Raw genomic sequence first — 24039 nt, forward strand, 5'->3', positions numbered from 1 at the left:
CTGATATTCACTTTTTTAAAGGTCCGCCTCACCTCATGCTCTGTTACCCTGAACACTGCGCCTCCATCAGCAGCCGACCCCCCCCCCCCCCCATTGCCGAGGCTTGTGAGCTGGTGTTGTTATTACCAGCATCAAACCTCGCATAGAAGGTATTGAGGTCGTTTGCTAAGGAGATGTCACTGTTCTTTTATCTACTTTTTCTCCCCATTTTCTATTTTGTTTTCTCCCATCCCAATTTCCTATCATCCAATGTTGAGATAAGAGACTCTGTATGGGATTGTTAGTAACTGTCAAACTATACATATGACTGTTTACCCTAGTAACTGTTTACCTGTGTAGACAATTGTCTCCATCAGTGATTGCCTAGGTGCATATATATCTGTCCCCACTAGAGGGCGCTCTGGGTGTAGCCACTCAGGTATTCTACCTTAGGGCGACTATAAAAGAGGTGGTGCCCGCCCCTATCGTTCTCTCCTCCAACGTCTCTCAAAGAGAGAAGAGTGTTGTACAACTACTGCTTATGTGTGAATAAAAGAAGCCACGCCATGGCACAAGATAGAAACCATGCCTCTTGACCACATTATTGCCGCCTTGAAGTGAGTTCTGTTAACATCCAATTCTACCCTCCCCTGTCTCGAACGTTGTTAGACCATGCCTCCCACTGGTCGGCTGCAATGTGGACCAAGCCTTGCATCACGTGTCCCCTCCGGTACACGAGGAGGCAGCTGTCGCATCTTTTCACCTGTACAGCGCGATCTCTCAGCGGCGAGGAGTAACGCGTGGGAGGCTCACGCTGCCCCCGTTGCTTCCTGATTCTGCTGTACAGGCGCACCAACCGACCTGTAGGAGTCGCTGTCCACAACGTCCGATCCCGACCCACCGGCTTTCCCACCCCCTAAGTATGAACGACCAGCCAAGCCGGAAGCAACGCCGAGAGCTGGGCTCGAACCCAGCATCTCCTGCGTTAGTGGCGAGCGCCTTGCCCACTGCGCCACTTAGCCGCCCTCTTTCATTCTTACCACCCTGTTAGAGGGAAAAAGGCCAGTAAAAGACTCTTATCGTTATCGCTCCGACAGGGTTCTGACTCGGTAGCACAATTTCCACATTCTCGCAGCCAAGAGCGGCTGGGAGGAAGCGGCTTTACAAACTGTGTTTCTCAGTAGCTTAACAGAGGAGTTGGAAGATGAGCTGGCTATTCGGGATGAAGCGTCCTCATTAGATTAAAAAAATGTATCTAATTAATTACAGGACTTGTAATTAATTAATCTAATTAATCGCATTTTAATCGCATAACCATTTTATGCCTGATATTCTATATTCTATAATCATATTTCAAATAGCATGTCTCCGGATGTCAGAATTCAGTACTGTATCTACAAAACCTTTTGTTTAATCATCTTTAATCATCTATTAATTTGCTTGGATTTTTCAGGTCTGGTCAATTTGAGCATGGTGTTATTCACAGTCAAAGATAAAAAAAAATGTATTGATATTCTCATTTGGTTCATTACAATTTACTCAAAATAAAAATGTCATTCAATCAATCACCGCGCAGATTGATTGATTGAATGAAAATGTTATTAACAGATTGCAGAATGGGTACAATACAGTACGGCTCAATACACACAATTGTTAAGGGGATGCAGACCAGAGAAAGACTTTTGTCTTGTTTACATCAGGGTCCCCCATTTTAAATTCATAATGAATTGTAAGTAAGGGTGCAACTTGCACCGTGCAATCCATTCTTTGTGGATCTAGCCCACAGTATTTCTGACACTGGGAATACATTGTCCTTACAAATACATTTGATTTTGATTTGATTATCAATAAGGTAGGATATCTGGAACACACAAACACACTATTTTTTAAATCACATGCCATGAAACTCCGGGACCTGGCTGAATTTAAGACTGCACAAATCATTTTTAAAGCACGAAACAATTCACTCCCGGGTAACATCCAAAAATTATGTGATAGAGAGGGGGGTTACAATTTAGAGTCTAACTTCAAGAAACAGGCTGTTCATTCAACAATGTATACATTTCAGTTTGTGGAGTGAATATGAGTTGCATAAGATAATAGAGTGGGAAGGTATACTGAATACTGTCTATCTGCATATTATGTTATGATGAATTGAAAATGGGGGACCCTGATGTAAACATCACGAAAGTCTTTCTCTGGTCTGCATCCCCTTAACAATTGTGTGTATTGAGCTGTACTGTATTGTACCCGGGCCATTCTGCAATCTGTTAATAAAGTTTGCAATCAATCAATCAAGCAATCAAGGGGGTAGGAATACATATATACACATATATAACGCATTGAATGTCCATGCAGAAACCAAGCAGCAAGCTGCAAACAAGTTAACAGCGGTGTTGACATCGGTCACTGAATGGTTGACTAACTCATGTCTGCATTTAAACACCAAAAAGACTGTTTGCATGTTTTTTACAAAGAGGCTGATGAATACTGTCTCACCTGATGTCTATGTCAGAGGAGAACGGTTGACAGTTGTATCCGAATATAGATACCTTGGGATAAAAATGGACTCCAATCTTACATTTAAAAAACAAATCAAATCAGTAGTAAACAATGCAAAGTTTCACTTATCAAACTTCCGTCACATCAGAAACTCTCTGTCAACAAAAGCAGCAGCACTGTATTTTAATGCCATTATTATGTCACACTTAACATACTGTCTGACTAGCTGGACACAAGCCTCCTGTACAACATTACGATCTGTACAGGTAGTTTACCATCAGGCTGTGAAAGTTCTGGACAGGAAAACAAACAGCCACCACCATTGTTATATAGCAAACCAGAACCTACTGAGCTGGGACAATCTTGTCAAATTCAAAGATGCCTGCCTTACCTATAAAATCCTACATGGCTTGGCTCCTCCCCCCCTCTGTACTTTCATAAAACAGAAAGTATCTGCTGATAGATATACCAGGTCTGTAGTCAGAGGGGACTGTGTAGTCCCAAACAGGAGGTCTGCTTTTAGTCAGACAGCCTTTTCCGTGAGAGCAGCCCACACCTGGAACAGTCTGCCAACACGGCTCAGGGAGTATCAAAGTTACATCTCATTTAAAACTAACTTAAAATCATGGTTGAGAGATGGTCAAGTGTGCGACCATTTTAACTGAGGGGTTGTATTTTAATGTATGTATTTTAGTGTATTGTAACCTATACTGATTCCTACTGTGTTTTAATTATTGTACTATGTTTTTTAACTGAGGGGTTGTATTTTAATGTATTTATTTGTATGTATTTTAGTGTATTGTAACCTATATTGATTCCTACTGTGTTTTAATTATTGTACTATGTTTTAATTATTGTTGTGCTCATGTCACCTGCCCCAGAAACTACAGTTGAAAATTAGCCAACTTGGCTAAACTGGCATATTTACAGTCAAATGTTCCTTAATATGCACTGTCTCTGTATTTTAAACCAATAAATACAAAATACAAAATACAAATACATATACCGATACGTTTACACTTCATCCTACCAGTATGGTTGTCAATATCCCAATGTACCCAACCCCCCCCACCCAACCTCCTCCAATGTACAGTTTCTACGTCAAATGTATATACTCCCTTTTCTTGACTCCTTCTGTATCACAAACAGTACTGTATTTGCAAATCTGGTATGTCATAAATGTATAGATGTAGCAGTACTGATTGATTGATTGAAAACTTTATTAACAGATTGCAGAATGGGTACAATACAGTACAGCTCAATACACACAATTGTTAAGGGGATGCAGACCAGAGAAAGACTTTCGTCTTGTTTACACCAGGGTCCCCCATTTTCAATTCATCAGGACATATATGACATACATGACATACAGATAGTCAGTACAGTCCCCTACTGACTATCTGTATGTCATGTATGTCATATATGTCTATATGAATTGAAAATGGGGGACCCTGATGGAAACAAGACAAACGTCTTTCTCAGGTCTGCATCCCCTTAACAATTGTATGTATTGAGCCGTACTGTATTGTACCCATTCTGCAATCTGTTAAATAAAGTTTTCATTCATTCATTCATTCACTCCTGCTTGTTTTTTTTTTTATCTGTTTATTACTTGTTTTTTATTATTATTTATTTTCAATTTATGTTCGAAATAAATACGCATTCATTCAAGATATTGTGTGAGCAAAAGTATAGTTAATTTACTCATACAGTATGTACAACCTCTGGCCTCCGCGGATCTCACAGCTGTGCCCGCACAGTGCAATACTCCAATTCAGCCATTGGGTGGGTGGCGCTGTTGAGCGGCCCTCACAGCGCGGCCCTGAGAGCGCGGCTGGCTCTGCGGCTCTGCAGCTGCATACTATTGGTGTTTGGCGACTTTAAAATCTGTTCTGCACAGGCAGCGGTCTAGTCGTTCTGACAAGGACCCCGGATGTCGGTGTTGTTGTGCTGTTCTTATTCTAACGTAAACGTTAGATCATTCCACCGCTGTGACTGTGTACATCGATAAATGTACACTATTACGATTTCTACACAGCGATAAAAAGAAAGTGTAACTATGTACTGTATGTAGGCCCACATGACCATTGCCATGCCGGATTTAGCTTCTGAACCAGCAGACAGCAGAGCTTCCTGAAGGCAGGATTCAACTGGCTGTTGGAAGAGGAATAGGAGAAGTAGCTTCATCAGAATGGCAGACGAAGCACTTTTTCAATTTTTACACAATGAAGTGATACAGTATATTTATAAATCCGCTGAAAATGGGGAGACGGTAAGATACGATACTACATCCATAATAAATCCATAATTGGCACTAGTTCATTATCGAGAGACGATTCATATTTAATTCCAATTATTTCACAGGAGAATGGAAGAAACATTACCAAACTGGAAAATATGGGCTTCAGGGTTGGCCAAGGTCTTATAGAGAGGTACGTTCTTGTAAAAACCTAAAACAACTCTTTCCATAATTTGAATTCCCGAATTCATTCATTCATTCACGAATTACCATCTCAGAATGTTTGCCATGAATGCATGGTAATAAAGACAGCTGTTTTATTAAGCAGCCCACTTCGGTGTCAGTGTTATTAGGAAGTTCCCCTTTTTATATTCACATATTGAGTAAGGTGCTATAGATAGATGTAGAGTAATATTTTCTTTCTTAAATAATACATGATTGGTTGATTGAAAAGTGTATTAACAGATTGCAGAATGGGTACAGTACAGCTCAATACATACAATTGTTAAGGGGATGCAGACCAGAGAAAGACTTTCGTCTTGTTTACATCAGGGTCCCCCATTTTCAATTCATCATAACATATATGACACACACAACACGACATACAGATAGACAGTACTGCTACATCTATACATTTAATGACATACCAGATTTGCAAATACAGTACTGTTTGTGATACAAAAAGTGTCCAGAAAAAGAGTATATATACATTTGACGTAGAAACTGTACATTGGAGGAGGTTGGGTAGGTGGGGGGGGGGGGGCTGTACATTGAAGGTGGGGGGGTTGGGGGACACTGTACATTGGAATACTGACAAAGCCATACTTCAGTATATTGGTATCATGACTTCATGTTCTGCAGTTAGATCTATAGATTAGGCCTGTATCTAAATAATAGGTCATAGGTCATAATCAAGGCTGTAAAAAACGATGGATCAGATCGGTAGTGCATCTCGCCCACTTACTGCATCATGGGTCTCATTCCCGAACAGATTTACGACAAAAAATGTCCTCTTAGGCAGATTTTTGCCCATTTAAGACATACTAGCGAGCGCTATAGTAGCGCGATTCCCCAAATTTTCCTGAGATCGGATTTGACCGTGGCTGAGAGCAGAATTTAAGAGTGCTGAGGAGCACACTTATTTACATTTACATTTAGTCATTTAGGGGCGGCTACGTGGTGCAGTGGGCAAGGCGCTCACCTCGAATGCTGGACACGTGAACCCAGCGCTCCACATTGCTTTCAGTTTAGCTGGTCGTCCGTACTAATACACATTGGCAGTATTAGGGGGTGGGAAACTGATGGGTGGGGATCGGCCGTTGTGGACAGCGACTCCTACAGGTCGGTTGGTGCGCCTGCGCAGTAGAATCAGGAAGCGATGGGGGCGGCGCCCCTCCAAAGCGCAGACCCCTGACGCTGAAAGATCGCGCCACGCAGGTGAAAAGATGCGACGGCTGCTACCTCGAGTATCGGAGGGGACTCTTGCTATGTATGGCTTCGTCCACATTGCAGCCGGCTTGTGGGAGGCAAGAAACAGCGTTCGAGACAGGGGAGGGTTGAATTGGACGCTACGAAATTGGGATGGGAGAAAAATGGAAAATAGGAGAAAAAGTGGATAGCTGACGCTTTTATCCAAAGCGACTTACAAGTTCTGTACGACAACTCATCAGGAAGGGCACAACAACTCTATCAGCTGAGTAACAATGTTCATCAAAGTGTTGAGTGCTACAGTGTAGGTTAGTTTATTAGGACAAGTGCATGACAGTAAGGTTAGTTAGGGTTAGATATTCTTTTCTTTTTAATTCAGATAAGACTTATGATTGATTGACTAATTGAAAATTGTATTAACTTGACAGACTGTGTTCTCATAGTGATTCCTTCATGTCAATGCCACAGGCCTCCTTGGAATTAATGACTTAATCATAATTAAAATAAATATGACAATATTTGTACGATAAGAAATTACGCATTTGATGTCGGAAAAATAAATAATATGGATTCATGATCACAGGGCAGCTGGATTAACCATATCTGAACCAGCTATTTTTGACAAATGTATAATTACTTTAATTACTCAGATATTCAAACACAATTATGCAATTATTGTGAAATGATTGAAAATAATAATTATTTAATGCCTTCTGTGGAATTTGTATTTCTTATTTGTTACATATCTGTTTTAATGATTAATTATACATTTGAAAGAATGCAGGTCAACATGCAATATATCCCATTGATTGGTATACAATGGGACAGACCTTTGTTTGATATAGCTATAAACCTGCATTCCTTCGAATATATCATTAATCAATTAAACTTATATTGAAATACACTATAGTATATAGCCTATACACCAACACTGAAATGACAGTGGATAAATAAATAAATAAGAACTAAAGCTAATTGCGTGGAAACAGACTGCATTAATATTCCATAAGTCTTGTGTGCGCCAGTATAGCCTACGTGTCTAATGAATGAACAGTATATAGGCTTATATTATTCTAATTACTTGTTTCATTAGGATTGAGTAGATACTATATGATCTGCCCTACGTACAGTAAGTACAGTATACACATAAGGCCGCCAGAGTCGGGCGTACCAGCGGACTGCATGGTGGACTACTACGTCTACGGGGCGGGCAGTGCAATATATTTGCTGCTCTCCTAATAAAACAAGTCATGATTAGAATAATATAAGCCTATACTGCGTTCATTCATTACGCGCATAGGCTATACAGTACTGCACACGCGTGTGTGTGCGCGCGCGCACCACAAGCTCTACTATATGATGACAATACAATTAATCTAATCTCATTTTGATCGGTTGCAAAGCGCTTCCTATCGGCAACCATTTTCACACGGCTGAATCGTCAGTTGAATTCTAATGAGCTGGACAGGTGGCCTGTAGCTGTTCCGCAACTGTAGCTATTTCCGGGGTAGGCCTGATTGGCCCCGACAGGCACGTGACCGCCGCGGCCACGCCCCGCGGCAGCCCCGCGACGCGGCAACGAGGCAGCTGTGGTTCACAGGCGCTTTCCGCCTTCAAAGCCATCAGTCATAATAATATCATCAGTCATCTCTAATAATATTAATCACTGTTCAATGTACTAATATACAATACGGCTCACTTTTCCCACTTCAATGACAGAGCCGCTGTTTAATAATATTGTCGCGGCGGAGCTCCGTCGCGGCAGCATTATGTAGCAGTAATCCCCCCTTCTTTACCATCGACAAACTAGCTCAATTGGTAACTCTGCTTGGCTGTGGATCCTATGGTCCTAAGTTCGATTCCCTTACGTTTTTTTTTTTTTTTTTTTTAACATGTATTGCACTATAGCGTGTATGGTACAGTAACGGTCTCTGGAGCGCAACAGTAAGAAGCATTTGCACTGCAACGCATACACCTTACTGTAAATTGTACCATACAATATACAATATACAATACGATATGCACGTTAAAAAAAAAAAAAAAAAACGTAAGGGAATCGAACTTAGGACCATAGGATCCACAGCCAAACAGCGTTACCAATTGAGCTAGTTTGTCGATGGTAAAAAAGGGGGGATTACTGCTACATAATGCTGCCGCGACGGAGCTCCGCCGCAACAATATTATTAAACAGCGGCTCTGTCATTGAAGTGGGAAAAGTGAGCCGTATTGTATATTAGTACATTGAACAGTGATTAATATTATTAGAGATGACTGATGATATTATTATGACTGATGACAGTGAAAGGCGCCGCAAACTCCTTCTGCTGCGGGCGGTGTTGAAGGCGGAAAGCGCCTGTGAACCACAGCAGCCTCGTTGCCGCGTCGCAGGGCTGCCGCGGGGCGTGGCCGCGGCGGTCACGTGCCTGTCGGGGCCAATCAGGCCTACCCCGGAAATAGCTACAGTTGCGGAACAGCTACAGGCGGACAGGTGTGTCTAACTATTGACTTTTTGCGATTTCATCTGCACACTTCCGTATTGGCTGCCTTATAAGGAGCTTCGGACGGGAACACGCGTTCATGTTTCAGAGCGGTGAAATTCCTCATCTTCGCATCTCAGCTGAGACAAGTTTGAGTCATTAAGACATGTTCCCAGCGCGTTGAGGACTCAGAGTGAACTTGTCATTGATTCTGTCTCAGTCGGTTCCAAGATAAGTCTTCCAAGAGAACTCTTTGGAAAATATTGGGGAATGAGAACCAATGTCCTTGATACTGCATGTGGCGTTAATGGTGAAATTGCGTTTCTTTATCAAGAGAGAGAAATATATATTAAAAGGCTTTGTTCACCGGGTCACAGCTGCATGGACCACAGATAGGAGCGACATAGTCTATTCATTTTCCTAGAGCTGCAGTAAAGACTGGAGACCCGGGAGCTGCTGGAAAATACGTCACCCATGAGGCTATTGGTCAATACTGAAAGAGGGATTAACAACGTAGTATAAATAAATATAGAAGTATAGTCTACCCATCTCCTCATACTTCACTAACACATCTTTGAAGATATTCTCTTTTAATGTTTTGGATTATTTGATAATGCTGCATAATATTTGACAAGATACTGCAACTGAAGGTAGAGCAACTGCATGCAGAATACGGTGCCTTTGAAAGCTGTGGTGGTGAATACAACTCAGCTAGGAACAACATGGTTTATGATACATGGGGGAAAAAAATTCACATATGAAATACTGGTCATTTTCGGGGCAAGACCTGAGGATTTCCTGAATGGAATTATTGTTGTGGTCAAGCCTACAGCTGTTATAGATATTTAAATGGTGTTTCCTTCTCATTGTAGGTTCACAAAAGACACAGCACGCTTTAAGGATGAGCTGGATGTTATGAAGTTCATCTGTAAAGACTTCTGGACCTGCGTGTTCCATAAGCAAATCGACAACCTCAGAACAAATCACCAAGTAAGGCTTAAAAGAATACAGCATAGAAGCACTCATTCTAAACCTAATTCTAAACCTTGGACTATTATATATAATATACAATATACAGCACGTAACATTCTACTAATATATATATAATATACAGCCTATATACAGGATGTAACATTAGACTAATATATATATATATGTATAATATACAGCCTATTGTTAGATAATAATAATAATAATAATAATAATAATAATAATAATAATAATAATAATAATAATAATAATAATAATAATAATAATAATAATAATAATAATAATAATAATAATAATAATAATAATAATAATAATAATATTAAATACATTTTATTTGGAGGCGCTTTTCAAAACACCCAAGGTCACCTTACAGGGCATAAAAACAAAACAGTCCAAATTAAAAACAGTGGTCTTGGCAAAAGTGTCAGTGAAGTTAAAAACAAAACAGTGTATAAGTATGAAGTATAAAACAGTGGCACACAGGGTACAGTTATAGTGAGTATGCCAGTTTGAACAGGTGGGTTTTGAGTTGAGATTTGAATGATGTTATGGAGTTAGACTGTCAGACATGTGGGGGCAGGGAGTTCCAAAGTCTGGGAGCCGAGCAGCTGAAAGCTCGAGCACCCATGGTGCTGAGGCGTGAGATGGGGATGGATAGAAGTCCAACAGAGGATGAGCGGAGGGTGTGGGAGGAGGTGTACCCCTTGGAGGAGGTCAGTGATGTAGATGGATGGGGGCTAGATTATGGAAAGCTTTGAAGGTGAGCAGAAGGTTTTTGTAGTCAATCCGGTAGTGCACAGGGAGCCAGTGTAGTTGAATGAGAACGGGGGGGATGTGGTCGGATTAATTGGTGCAGGTGATGATCCTGGCAGCAGAGCTCTGGAGGTCTGTTGAGGAGTTTGGTGGGAAGGCCAATTAGGAGAGCATTACAATAATCGATCCGGGATGTGACAAATGAGTGGACCAGGATTTCAGACAGTGCTGGATTGGGACATAGATGGGCCGAGTCTGGAGATGTTACAGAGATGGAAGAAAGCAGTCTGGGTGATGTTTTTAATGTGTTGTGCAAATGAGAACTGGGGTGTTTTGTGATTTGGTGAGGGTGGTTTTTAGCTGCCATTTAGCTTCAGGAAATGTATGCTCATCCAGCTCCTGATGTCCTCAAGGCAGGTGGTGAGGGAGGTGGGAGGAAGGGCAGTGGTGGGTTTGGAGGAGATGTAGACCTGTGTATCATCGGCATAGCAGTGACAATGAACCATAGAAAATGAACCATACTCATGTACAGTAGGCATCCACACTACACAGCATTTACAGACATAAACCCAGCTGTGCCACCAGTGACCCTTCGAGCCACAACATTTCCAAACATTTCGCAGGCAGGAAGTATTCACCTTGTGTCCAACGAAATTGCCAGTCAGCCTGAGTATGTGATTCTGGCCTTGCACCAGCAGGAGGGTGGTAATTTATATTGTCTTTGAACCCTCAGGGACTGAACAACATGACACTCAGAAGTCAACTACATATCATACTATGTTTGAACCCTCAGGGACTGAACAACATGACACTCAGAAGTCAACTACATAACATACTGTGTTTAAACCCTGAACAGGCAGTCATTGATTGCAAAGCACTTGCAACCAAGTATTAAATATGACTTTATTTAAACAAACACGCCAACATTATGGGAAATACATTTACCATCTTCTCCAGTCCAGAGTCGTACAAAAAAATTGATTTCCTGTCTGTGCGTTCTGTAGAAACTAAGCTATCCGGTTGAACTTGAATGAATGGGAGTGGATACGGACCAATAGCCTTTGAGCTTGGCTAGTGGTCCGTATTCGCTTCCATTAATTAGTGCTAGGCTAGCTTGCAGTCAGATGGCTTTCTGGTATCTAAACTGGTCTATTTTCTTGTCTGACTCTGGAGAAGACGGTAACGCATGTCCCATAATGTTGGAGTGTTGGTTAAGTTGACTTAAATGTATCCAATTACTTTAAAATGTGGCGACTATAATATAAAATTGGCCACAATTCTAGTGATGCACCGATGTGAAAATTGTGGCCAACACCGATAACCGATATTAATATTGCTGTTCTGGCCGATACAGATATTTACCGATGTCGATATCTCTGTATAGAAAACACTTTTTTATGATAATCAAATAAAGAGCTATTTTCCAAAACGCTTTATTTTTTTATTTTTTTTACTTTTGTAACTTATTTTCAGAAATGACAGATATTTTGAAACTAAGGCCAAAACATGTAAAAATTAAAATAAAAAAAATATAAAAAAAAAGATTCACACGATATGGATGTAAATGCCTTCAAATGAAATCTGAAATTCTGACCTGGTCATTGTTCCGTTTCAAATTCAACTTGCTGGATTACAGAGACAAAACAACGGAACATGTTTCACGGGACTGCACTATATATATTCACAATATTGTCTGGCTGTGGCACAGCACTGATAAATTAATAAAGAGCCGGTGTAGATGTTGATGCCTGTGTCGTGTCTTGCAGGGAATCTATGTGTTACAGGACAACAAGTTCCGTTTACTCAGTCAGCTCTCGGCTGGGAAACAGTATTTGGACCACGCCCCAAAGGTAAGGATGCATACCGCACACAATCCGCTTTATTCCTATAATCGTAATATAATTTAATGACCATGTACTCTTACTTCAAATGGTCCTGCATGCTATTCCCATGATGTTGGTCTGTCTATTTTTCCTTAATTGGTTGAAGGGATATTGTTAGCACAATTATCTTTTTGTTATTTTAAAAAGATAGCCATAATCCATGTTGATTCTATGCCCTTTGTGTCTTCAGACTTTTTTTTTTAATGACATACGTTTCCTAAGGGATAGTTCAGATGTTTGGAAGTGGATCCAGAGCTGTATTTCGTACTTACCAATGATGATGATGATGATGATGATGATTGGTTCAGTCCTTTCTCAGCACAATCCATGCTGTTCCTCATACTAGCTCCGGATAATTAGCCACAAATCCATGTAAAGTTAATGGGGTCGAGCTGCTGTCTGTACAAGCTGGTCTGGATCGGCGCCATGAGACTGTGGGTATAAGCTGCCATTGGCTGATTATTTCAGTCAGATTTCTCCTCCCCTTCTGCTATCTGCGACACTATTTTGCAAAGGCACCGTTGCTGCATCCTGGGCTTAGCGCAGGATGATTGTGATTGGTTTAAAGAAGGAATGATAATAGGTTTATTCAGACCTCTCTCCAGCACTGGCACAGCACTAACTTAGTGTGGAGAGGGACGAGTACAAGGCTCACTGAAATCTACTTTGTGTGCACTCACTGTGGAGTAGATGTCAGTGAGCCTCAGTCAGCTTGTGCAGACGGGAGCTCCACCCCATTGACTTTGCATTGGTTTGTGGCAAAAAATCCGGAGCTAGTATGAGGAACAGCATGGCTTGTGATGAGAAAAGACTACTACCAATCAACATCATCATTGTTGGTAAGTAAGAAATAGAGCTAGAGTTCTAAAAATCTGAAAAAGAAATCTGATAAATCTGAACTATCCATTTAAAAGGAAACATAATATATTATAGGCTTTGTCATAAAAAAAATATAAACACAAAGGGCCTAGAATGAACATGGATTATCTTTTTCAAATAACAAGAAAACAACCTACAGTATATGTAGGGTTCTAAAAATGTGAACTATCCCTTTAACTCTGGTGCAGTATTTGGCCTTCACGTGTGGCCTGGTCAGAGGAGGGCTTTCAAACCTTGGAGTGAAGAGCATCGTCACTGCAGAGGTGTCCGTCATGCCTGCGTGTAAGAAAGACCTTTCTTTCACCTAAATACCTTCAGTTCAAATGAGGATGAGCCCGTCTCGCTCCCCCTCTCTCTGTACGTCCAATGATTTGAAGTAGCGTTACACTATAAAAACTAACTGGATAGTTGATGATAATAAATATTTCACTTCATTAACAAAAATATTGTAAAATCATTAAGTCTGCCATAAGCTATTCCCCCTCTCGTGTGTGTGTGTGTGTGTGTGTGTGTGTGTGTGTGTGTGTGTGTGTGTGTGTGTGTGTGTGTGTGTGTGTGTGTGTGTGTGTGTGTGTGTGTGTGTGTGTGTGTGTGTGTGTGTGTGTGTGTGTGTGTGTGTGTGTGTGTGTGTGTGTGTGTGTGTGTGTGTGTGTGTGTGTGTACTATTTTTGACATGGATTAGGCTAATTAGCTTTAACAATCCTGATTCCTGAGCCTATTTTATTCAAAAGGAAGATATTGCTTTAAATATGTATATAGCCTATATATAATAAATACATTTTAATCAAATCTCCTGTGCTGGCACAAGCACTACCATAGCATGAAGTGGAGAGATAACACATAATACACATATAATAATTCATGGAAATATACTAAAAAGCTATTTATGGCCGGTAAAAATCTCTCTGGCTGGTAGTTTTTTTTCTTTTTTAATCTAAAGCTAAAAAGGATGCGGATACTCATTAAAAAAATGTCTGGTAAATTAATGGTTTGGATTAATCGACTAATTGATCAAATAATCAACTGATTAATCAATTACAAAATAATCGTTAGTGACAGCCCTAACTGAAACACATGTCATCCTTCACTGAAACACATGTCGTCCTTCACTGACATATCGGTGTGCACTCTAGTTTTTGGATTAGGGAGAGAGCTGTTCATGTTCACTTGATATTTGTTGGACTGTCTTAGACCATAGCAATAACATGTATGAATTATTGAATTGGGTGTCATTACCCTTTTAAGAGACCATGGATGATCTCACAGCTCCTTGTTGTTTCTCTCTCTAAAGGTAAATTCCAGGTGATGATCCAGAAGATGTAGCGTCTCTCCAGGAGGCTGAGTTCACTCCTTACTTCCTTTGCCTTTCTTTATCCTCAACACATCACCCCTGCATGTATGACATTGTGTGACAGAAGTGTTGATTTTGTTTTATCTGGGGTGTATTTTATGTTTTTATTTGTAAAAAAAAAAAAAAAACTTGCACTTGCTAGAGTAGATCTATCCAATGAATTCAATTCAAATGCTATTCTATTGTGCATTCAGTTTAAAACAAGGAGCAAGGTTCCCCCTGGCGCCAAACATTCCACGTGGTTCCTAATGTAGCTTTGGAAATGTTTTTGAAACAGTACAGAAAATGCATTTGATAATCTCCAGGGCCCTCATTTATCAATAATGCGTAGAAAGTGTTCTATTTTCGTTCCTATAAGCACAGAATTTAAAATGTCTCTACGCACAGAAATATCGGTGCGTGCACAGGTCGTACGCACACTCCGTGTTGATAAATACAAATGTTCTGACCGTCTATGCTTGTGCATGATTGTAAGCATTTGCATACTGAACTGCCCCTAATTAACCATAATTATATGGTAATGAAACACACCCATGGAATGTAGAATAATGGACTACGCGGACTTGAAACTTCACTGAGAGCAAGTCCTCCGTGATCAATCTCGCTCAGTGAAGTTTCAACAGAGGTCATCTATTCTAACCAACAAATTGAAGCTAGAAAGCATTTCGTTGTGACCAATCTTATTTGGAAACATGACACAGAAAATAATAGTATTTCGCTTTTTATTTTAAACAATATTTAATCGCGTTTGGAGGTGGGTGTTCCGTGCCAAACAAGCAGGCCAACTGTGCTCTAAAGGGCTCTTGTTCGTGCGTGAGCCTGTTATAATTGCACTCCTGTTGGGTTGTTCGTTGGGTTGGTCAGTCATTGACTATGGCTTCAGTGGATAACCCCGATCACCTGCATTTAAGCAATATTTTAATTACAGATACCCCAGTAATAACATTACAATTTAATTCAATACAATGCATGCCTTCCTCCCGATCACCAGCAACGACATGTATCAGCCAAATGCGCATCGCAACATTGACTGAGTGGAATCCCTTTCTATTCACATAACTGAATTTGTGTTGGAGCTTTGACAGCTACATCATGGGTGGTACAGTAACAGTCTATTGCTCGATCCATCTCCAATATATCACGATGGACCGTGCCGGTGGCCAAAGACCCGAGGGTGGAGAGGACTTGAATGTGCATGGGGATGGCATTTGTGCGTTTTGTTCCACGCTCCAATTTGGGTCCCAAATTGTGGTACAAATCAAGGAGAATGTGTCTCAGGTAGCGGACTCTAGTTAATATTATGTTCTCTCTGCAAATAGACCTATCTGCTATCTCTGTCAGCGCACCCCATAGTGTTCCGATAACGCTATATAGATAAACCATGCTGCATTCATTCGGAAAGAAAGACCTATTCCAAATGCTATTTATAGGGTTTGACAATAATTACACTACTGTCGCTATTTTACAATTGACTATAATGAATTACGGGTCATACAGAACATGTCAGTGTTGAAACTAATGCATGAAAGTCCGTCTCATGTTGCAGTCTTCATATTCAACTTCTTGCTTAGAAATGATCGTACGCACATATCTGTACGTACACACCATTGATAAATGAGGGCACAGGTCTTGAAAAGTTTGGAAATTGCACAAAAACCTTTTATGTATGACTACGGTAAATGTATGACTAAATGTCCTAAAATACACAAATGACTGCACATTTTTTGTTGTAAGCGTCTTTTGACATTTGTTTCTGTGAAGAATAGTCTTCATCTGAAGAGTGATGATGGCCCAGTAGTTCAGTAGTTCTCTGTTTTTCATATCAAGGAGCTCTACATTGATACACACCAGGCCCATTTGATAAGCTGTTGTTTTGGGGACCTCAATCTGAAAATATCAAATGTGCAAAACCTATGATCAGAATAGTCACACTTACTGTATATATTATACACCATTATTCTCTCAATGGTCAAACTTCTACTCAATGAAATAATGGCTTTCAAATAATACACTTTATTTGTGTAGCACCTTTCATACAAGAATTGCAGCCCAAAGGTGCGGCTGGGTAGCACAGTGGACTAAGCGCCTGCATATCACCGCAGAGACTGGTATCGAATCCAGCTGTCAGCGGTACCTCCGGCATGGTCAGTCGTCCCTACTAACACAATTGGCAGTGTTAGCGGGAGGGAAGCCGGTGGGGTATGTATCCTGGTCGTTGTAAACAACGACTCCTACTGGTCGGTAGGGTTGGGCATCGTTTGGATTTGAACGATTCCGGTTCCGATTCCGATTCTCCATATTGATTCCTGTTCTAAACGATTCTCGATTCCGATTCTTTGAGGTGCAGGTCAAAACAGGTCACAGCTTATTTCGAAGGAGATTTTTTTTTTTTTTTTTTAAAGAAAATCATACTATTCACATTTTCAGTTGACTTGATACAGTTTAATTTGGTTGCTGTACTGTAACCAGGGAAAAAAAAAAAGTAAAAAAAAAAAAAAAAAAAATCGAAATTTAGAATCGAAATTCAAATATGTTACTTCCGGTTCCAGAACCGGAAGTTAGGAACCGGTTCCTATTAGAACCGGTTTTCGGTGCCCAACCCAGTGGTCGGTCGGGGCGCCTGTTCAGAAGGGAAAAGATCTGGGGGAGGTAGTGTGATCCTCCCACGCGTTACACTCCCCCAGTGAGAGTCCTGTCGGGTGAAAAGAAGTGGCTGGCTGACTCCACATGTATCGGAGGAGACATGTGATAGTCTTCAACCCTCCCTAGCCCGGCAAGTGGGGGCAAAATGCACGCAACGACCAGGAAGGGAATTGGCATAACGAATGAATTGGGATGGGAGAAAAATACAAAAAAAGGGGGAGAAAACATAGATACAAAAAATAAGTATTGCAGCCCAAAGTGTTTCACAGCAGTAAATAGACAAATGGGACATAAAATAGACAATAAAAGCAATGCAGAGAGTAAGAAAATGGTAAAAGCAGGTAATAACAATACAGAATATCATTACACCTGTGGACTAGATTAGCCACTTCTTCACACCCAGATGATGTGGAATAAGGAAGTACCTTTCAAAGTCTATTTCAACATACGATCGATGTAAATCATTGTCAAAACATTAGGGTAGGATAACGCCGAGCCTCCCTTTAGGGTACACTGACACCCTTTTCTATTTTCCAGCAGTAAAATAGACATAAAGTGCAGACATAAAATGCTGTAAAAATAGATGTATTTTTATTGAGGGAGTCGCCACACTGATCTTTACACACACGTTTTACACACATCTCCTAGATCAGAAGTTGATTTGGTGTTTAATTGTGCTCCCCAACAAATATTGGGTTTAGCGGAGAGCGAATCATGGCTGTTTTGGGAGATTATTATTTGCACTCTCAGCCAAATCCGTTGCAGGCTTACACGGATCTGCAAAGAGAGAGCGAGCACCCTGAGAGCAGAGCCTAGACCGCCAGATACGACTGGATATTCATTTGTTGCTGTAAATGGTTGTTATAAATGGTAATTATTATGACAAAGGTGTTCCTGACTGGAATAGCGTTAGTGTTGGTTCAGGCAGAATACGGAAGTCAATCATTGTGCACTAATCATAATCAACACACCAATCATTGTGCATCTATCATAATCAACACACCAATCATTGTGCACCAATCCTAATTAAAACGCCAATCAATGGGCGACTGGGTGGCGTAGCCGAGATTGCGCTCGTCACCAATGCAAGAGGCTGTGGTCTCGACTCCCGGAGTCAGCATTGCCTGCAGCTTGGACCAGTCGTCATACTATCTCAATTGGCAGAGGTAGCGGGTGGAAAGTCGATGGGTGGGGATTGGACGTTGTGGACAGCGACTCCTACAGGTCGGTTTGGTGACGCCTGTACAGCAGAGTCAGGAAGTATCGGGGGCAGCGTGAGCCTCCCACGCGTTACTCCTCGCCACTGAGAGACCGCGCTGTCTGGTGAAAAGATGCGACAGGCTGCCTCCTCGTGTACCGGAGGGGACACGTGATGCAAGGCTTCTATCCTCACTACAGCCGACCAGTGGGAGGCATAGTCTAGCAACGTTCAAGACAGGGGAGGGGAGAATTGGCGACACGAAATTGGGATGGGAGAAAAATAAGGAGAAAAAGTGGATAAAAAAAAATCCACTATCATTTATACAATATATATATATATATACAGTATATCATCTGAGGGGGGATATATTATACATTATGTATATATATATATATATATACATACACAATGTACAATATACATGAAGCACCTGCTTCACAGCTTATACTGTTTCAAGGATAACGTAAGCATGGGGGTGAACTTGTAGGATAAACCGTATACAAGCTCAAATCAACGATTTACAGTAACTTGTTATGTTTATTTAGGATCCCCATTAGCCTTTGCACTTGACAAAAGCTATTCTTCCTGGGGTCCGGCACTTACAACAATACAACAATATTCAAGACATTACATCATTATCAACATCATTAACGATCTCATCCTCAGTTAAGGATGACATTGTACAAGATACGCATTAGTATAAAGTATTAAAATCAAATAATTAAAATCAAATAAATAGTGCTTCCTGAGCAGCACTCACTGGCATCAACATAAATACAATTAACAAACAGTCAATTGGTTTTCACCGCTATGCCATAAGGGTTCAGTGCATGCTTGTTAGTAGATGGTATTTAAATTTTTTCTTGAAAGTGGTTTTGGATTCTATTTCAGCAAAGTAGCTTAGCAATGAGTTCCATTCCATGATAAGCTCTGTAAATCACAGAAGATTTTAGTAGATTTGTCCTGGGTTTAGGTGCCAGTAGATGGCCTGACGTAGCTTGTCTGGTCATATGGTCATGTTCTTCTCTTATGTAAACTATATGATCATAAAAATACTGTTTTTTTGACAACTTGAACATTTCTGAGAAAAGTAATGAGACGAGATTGCAGACGTTTCTCAACCGGAAGCAATGATAAATTGCTGTGCATAACTCCAATATTAGTGTGCTTTGAACAGTGCAGAGCTAGGCTGGCAGCCTTGTTTTGAGCTATTTGTAGTTTCTGTATATGTGTTTTTGCTGCTGATGACCATATGACCGGACAGTACTCAAGATGTGACAAAACCAGAGCCTGGATGACTTCTTTCAAAGTGGTTGGTGTTAAATACTTTGTGCATTTTTTTGTCACAGCTATGCTCCTTCCTATTTTTGTTACGATACTGTCAGTCAATTGGCTTTGTCCACTTTAAACCAGAATCAAGAACCATGCCAAGCAACTTAGCCTCTTTTATCTGTTCCACTGGCTGACCAGCCAGTGTCAGGCTTATTTGTGGATCGCTGCTTAATATGTGCCTAAGCCTGGATCCGAACACCATTGCTTTTGTTTTTGCAATGTTGAGTACCAGTTTGTTGAATGAATGAATGAATGAATGAATGAATGAATGAATGAATGTTATTGTTGACCCAGTCTGTTATGGCTTTAAGCTCTATTTTACGTAGATTGTTTATTAACTCACTACACATGTTTGATTGATTGATTGAAAACTTTATTAACAGATTGCAGAATGGGTACAGTACAGTACAGTACAATTGTTAAGGGGATGCAGAACCGGAAGTTAGGAACCGGTTCCTATTAGAACCGGTTTTCGGTGCCCAACCCAGTGGTCGGTCGGGGCGCCTGTTCAGAAGGGAAAAGATCTGGGGGAGGTAGTGTGATCCTCCCACGCGTTACACTCCCCCAGTGAGAGTCCTGTCGGGTGAAAAGAAGTGGCTGGCTGACTCCACATGTATCGGAGGAGACATGTGATAGTCTTCAACCCTCCCTAGCCCGGCAAGTGGGGGCAAAATGCACGCAACGACCAGGAAGGGAATTGGCATAACGAATGAATTGGGATGGGAGAAAAATACAAAAAAAGGGGGAGAAAACATAGATACAAAAAATAAGTATTGCAGCCCAAAGTGTTTCACAGCAGTAAATAGACAAATGGGACATAAAATAGACAATAAAAGCAATGCAGAGAGTAAGAAAATGGTAAAAGCAGGTAATAACAATACAGAATATCATTACACCTGTGGACTAGATTAGCCACTTCTTCACACCCAGATGATGTGGAATAAGGAAGTACCTTTCAAAGTCTATTTCAACATACGATCGATGTAAATCATTGTCAAAACATTAGGGTAGGATAACGCCGAGCCTCCCTTTAGGGTACACTGACACCCTTTTCTATTTTCCAGCAGTAAAATAGACATAAAGTGCAGACATAAAATGCTGTAAAAATAGATGTATTTTTATTGAGGGAGTCGCCACACTGATCTTTACACACACGTTTTACACACATCTCCTAGATCAGAAGTTGATTTGGTGTTTAATTGTGCTCCCCAACAAATATTGGGTTTAGCGGAGAGCGAATCATGGCTGTTTTGGGAGATTATTATTTGCACTCTCAGCCAAATCCGTTGCAGGCTTACACGGATCTGCAAAGAGAGAGCGAGCACCCTGAGAGCAGAGCCTAGACCGCCAGATACGACTGGATATTCATTTGTTGCTGTAAATGGTTGTTATAAATGGTAATTATTATGACAAAGGTGTTCCTGACTGGAATAGCGTTAGTGTTGGTTCAGGCAGAATACGGAAGTCAATCATTGTGCACTAATCATAATCAACACACCAATCATTGTGCATCTATCATAATCAACACACCAATCATTGTGCACCAATCCTAATTAAAACGCCAATCATTGTGCACCGATCATAATCAACACAGCTAAAACCTTGTCAACAGGGGCGGTCCATTTCAGCTGTTCTTCCTTTCACTATGCATAGCATGCACATTGTATTGCTGCACAATGGTGTTTATAAACAAATAAATCCCTCTCCACCTGAATCAATATTTCATCATCTAGATATGTTCTCTACATGCCATGCTGGCTTCATGTCTCAATATCACATCATCTGCATATGTGGTCATAAGGCTCTGCTTAGGCTCAGAGCATCGTGATGGCAGGGCCTCTACCGCCAAATACAACTGTATAAACATTTGTTGCTATAAATGCTTTATTTATTATGATGAGTGTGTTCCTGACTGAAACTGTCTTCAAATCCAGTCAAGAAATGAAGGTCTCGGGGGAGGTGTGGGATGCTTAAATAGAACCCCCCTGGTGCTGTTTTAGTTACAGTACCCAGATGACCTGAGCCTGACTCGGAAGGAAGCAAAATGACCACAGAGGAATTGTGTCATCATCAGTTGAAAGCAGAATAGAGTGGCATTATGTAACCATGGTTTGCCTTAGTAAAAACACTATCTGAAGTTGTTCATGATTATTTGCAGTGTTTTTTGAGTGTTGATTAAAGGCCCACAATATCAAAATGTTGTATGATTTAATTCATTGATTTGAATTCCAATTTATATTTGTTCAAAATGAATGATATTTTGAGAATGCTTTAAATTACAGGCTGCACAGGGAACAATAGTTGCATAGTTATTATTGAGTATTGGTTAATCGGTAAATAATAATCATAATGAAATATAATGCTTTTCATAACCTTGATGAATATGGAGATGTTTCTTCTCTTAATAACCTTGATGAATATGGAGATGTTTCTTATTTCTTAATAACCGTCCTTGGAGATGTTTCTTCTTTATTTGATGAATATGGACGTTTCTATCCTAGCGGAAGTTATCGGGGGGGGGGGGGGATTCTTTCAGACAGAATTTTTGACGTGCCACAAAACGTATCCCCCCTACAATGTATGTAATATATAATATAATGTATCCCCATAAAATGTATATTATATATATATATTACATATAATGTATAGAATGTATCCACTATGGGCGACTGGGTGGCGTAGCCGAGATTGCGCTCGTCACCAATGCAAGAGGCTGTGGTCTCGACTCCCGGAGTCAGCATTGCCTGCAGCTTGGACCAGTCGTCATACTATCTCAATTGGCAGAGGTAGCGGGTGGAAAGTCGATGGGTGGGGATTGGACGTTGTGGACAGCGACTCCTACAGGTCGGTTTGGTGACGCCTGTACAGCAGAGTCAGGAAGTATCGGGGGCAGCGTGAGCCTCCCACGCGTTACTCCTCGCCACTGAGAGACCGCGCTGTCTGGTGAAAAGATGCGACAGGCTGCCTCCTCGTGTACCGGAGGGGACACGTGATGCAAGGCTTCTATCCTCACTACAGCCGACCAGTGGGAGGCATAGTCTAGCAACGTTCAAGACAGGGGAGGGGAGAATTGGCGACACGAAATTGGGATGGGAGAAAAATAAGGAGAAAAAGTGGATAAAAAAAAATCCACTATCATTTATACAATATATATATATATATACAGTATATCATCTGAGGGGGGATATATTATACATTATGTATATATATATATATATATACATACACAATGTACAATATACATGAAGCACCTGCTTCACAGCTTATACTGTTTCAAGGATAACGTAAGCATGGGGGTGAACTTGTAGGATAAACCGTATACAAGCTCAAATCAACGATTTACAGTAACTTGTTATGTTTATTTAGGATCCCCATTAGCCTTTGCACTTGACAAAAGCTATTCTTCCTGGGGTCCGGCACTTACAACAATACAACAATATTCAAGACATTACATCATTATCAACATCATTAACGATCTCATCCTCAGTTAAGGATGACATTGTACAAGATACGCATTAGTATAAAGTATTAAAATCAAATAATTAAAATCAAATAAATAGTGCTTCCTGAGCAGCACTCACTGGCATCAACATAAATACAATTAACAAACAGTCAATTGGTTTTCACCGCTATGCCATAAGGGTTCAGTGCATGCTTGTTAGTAGATGGTATTTAAATTTTTTCTTGAAAGTGGTTTTGGATTCTATTTCAGCAAAGTAGCTTAGCAATGAGTTCCATTCCATGATAAGCTCTGTAAATCACAGAAGATTTTAGTAGATTTGTCCTGGGTTTAGGTGCCAGTAGATGGCCTGACGTAGCTTGTCTGGTCATATGGTCATGTTCTTCTCTTATGTAAACTATATGATCATAAAAATACTGTTTTTTTGACAACTTGAACATTTCTGAGAAAAGTAATGAGACGAGATTGCAGACGTTTCTCAACCGGAAGCAATGATAAATTGCTGTGCATAACTCCAATATTAGTGTGCTTTGAACAGTGCAGAGCTAGGCTGGCAGCCTTGTTTTGAGCTATTTGTAGTTTCTGTATATGTGTTTTTGCTGCTGATGACCATATGACCGGACAGTACTCAAGATGTGACAAAACCAGAGCCTGGATGACTTCTTTCAAAGTGGTTGGTGTTAAATACTTTGTGCATTTTTTTGTCACAGCTATGCTCCTTCCTATTTTTGTTACGATACTGTCAGTCAATTGGCTTTGTCCACTTTAAACCAGAATCAAGAACCATGCCAAGCAACTTAGCCTCTTTTATCTGTTCCACTGGCTGACCAGCCAGTGTCAGGCTTATTTGTGGATCGCTGCTTAATATGTGCCTAAGCCTGGATCCGAACACCATTGCTTTTGTTTTTGCAATGTTGAGTAC

The 24039-nt window shown here is 40.6% G+C and overlaps 1 protein-coding gene across 1 annotated transcript; it reads left to right on the plus strand.

Annotated features, from left to right (window-relative positions):
* The first annotated feature begins 4424 nt into the window (after positions 1–4424).
* trappc6b (trafficking protein particle complex subunit 6B) lies at positions 4425–21848 on the plus strand. Its single transcript, XM_084333694.1, has 6 exons — positions 4425–4753; positions 4846–4913; positions 9498–9615; positions 12135–12218; positions 13319–13412; positions 14422–21848. The coding sequence occupies exons 1-6, from the start codon at positions 4673–4675 to the stop codon at positions 14451–14453; spliced, it is 477 nt and encodes a 158-aa protein (XP_084189820.1). The 5' UTR covers positions 4425–4672; the 3' UTR covers positions 14454–21848.
* Positions 21849–24039: the final 2191 nt, after the last annotated feature.

This window comes from Notolepis coatsorum (genome assembly GCF_963971535.1).
Source record: "Notolepis coatsorum genome assembly, chromosome: 17".
Lineage (NCBI taxonomy): Eukaryota > Metazoa > Chordata > Actinopteri > Aulopiformes > Paralepididae > Notolepis > Notolepis coatsorum.

Excerpts from the sequence above, each read along its gene's own strand:
- trappc6b (XM_084333694.1), top strand. The coding sequence starts at position 4,673 with ATGGCAGACGAAGCACTTTTTCAATTTTTACACAATGAAGTGATACAG. Across the intron at positions 4,914-9,497 it reads GGCCAAGGTCTTATAGAGAG|GTTCACAAAAGACACAGCAC; the intron begins GTACGTTCTTGT and ends TTCTCATTGTAG. Across the intron at positions 12,219-13,318 it reads ATTTGGACCACGCCCCAAAG|TATTTGGCCTTCACGTGTGG; the intron begins GTAAGGATGCAT and ends ACTCTGGTGCAG.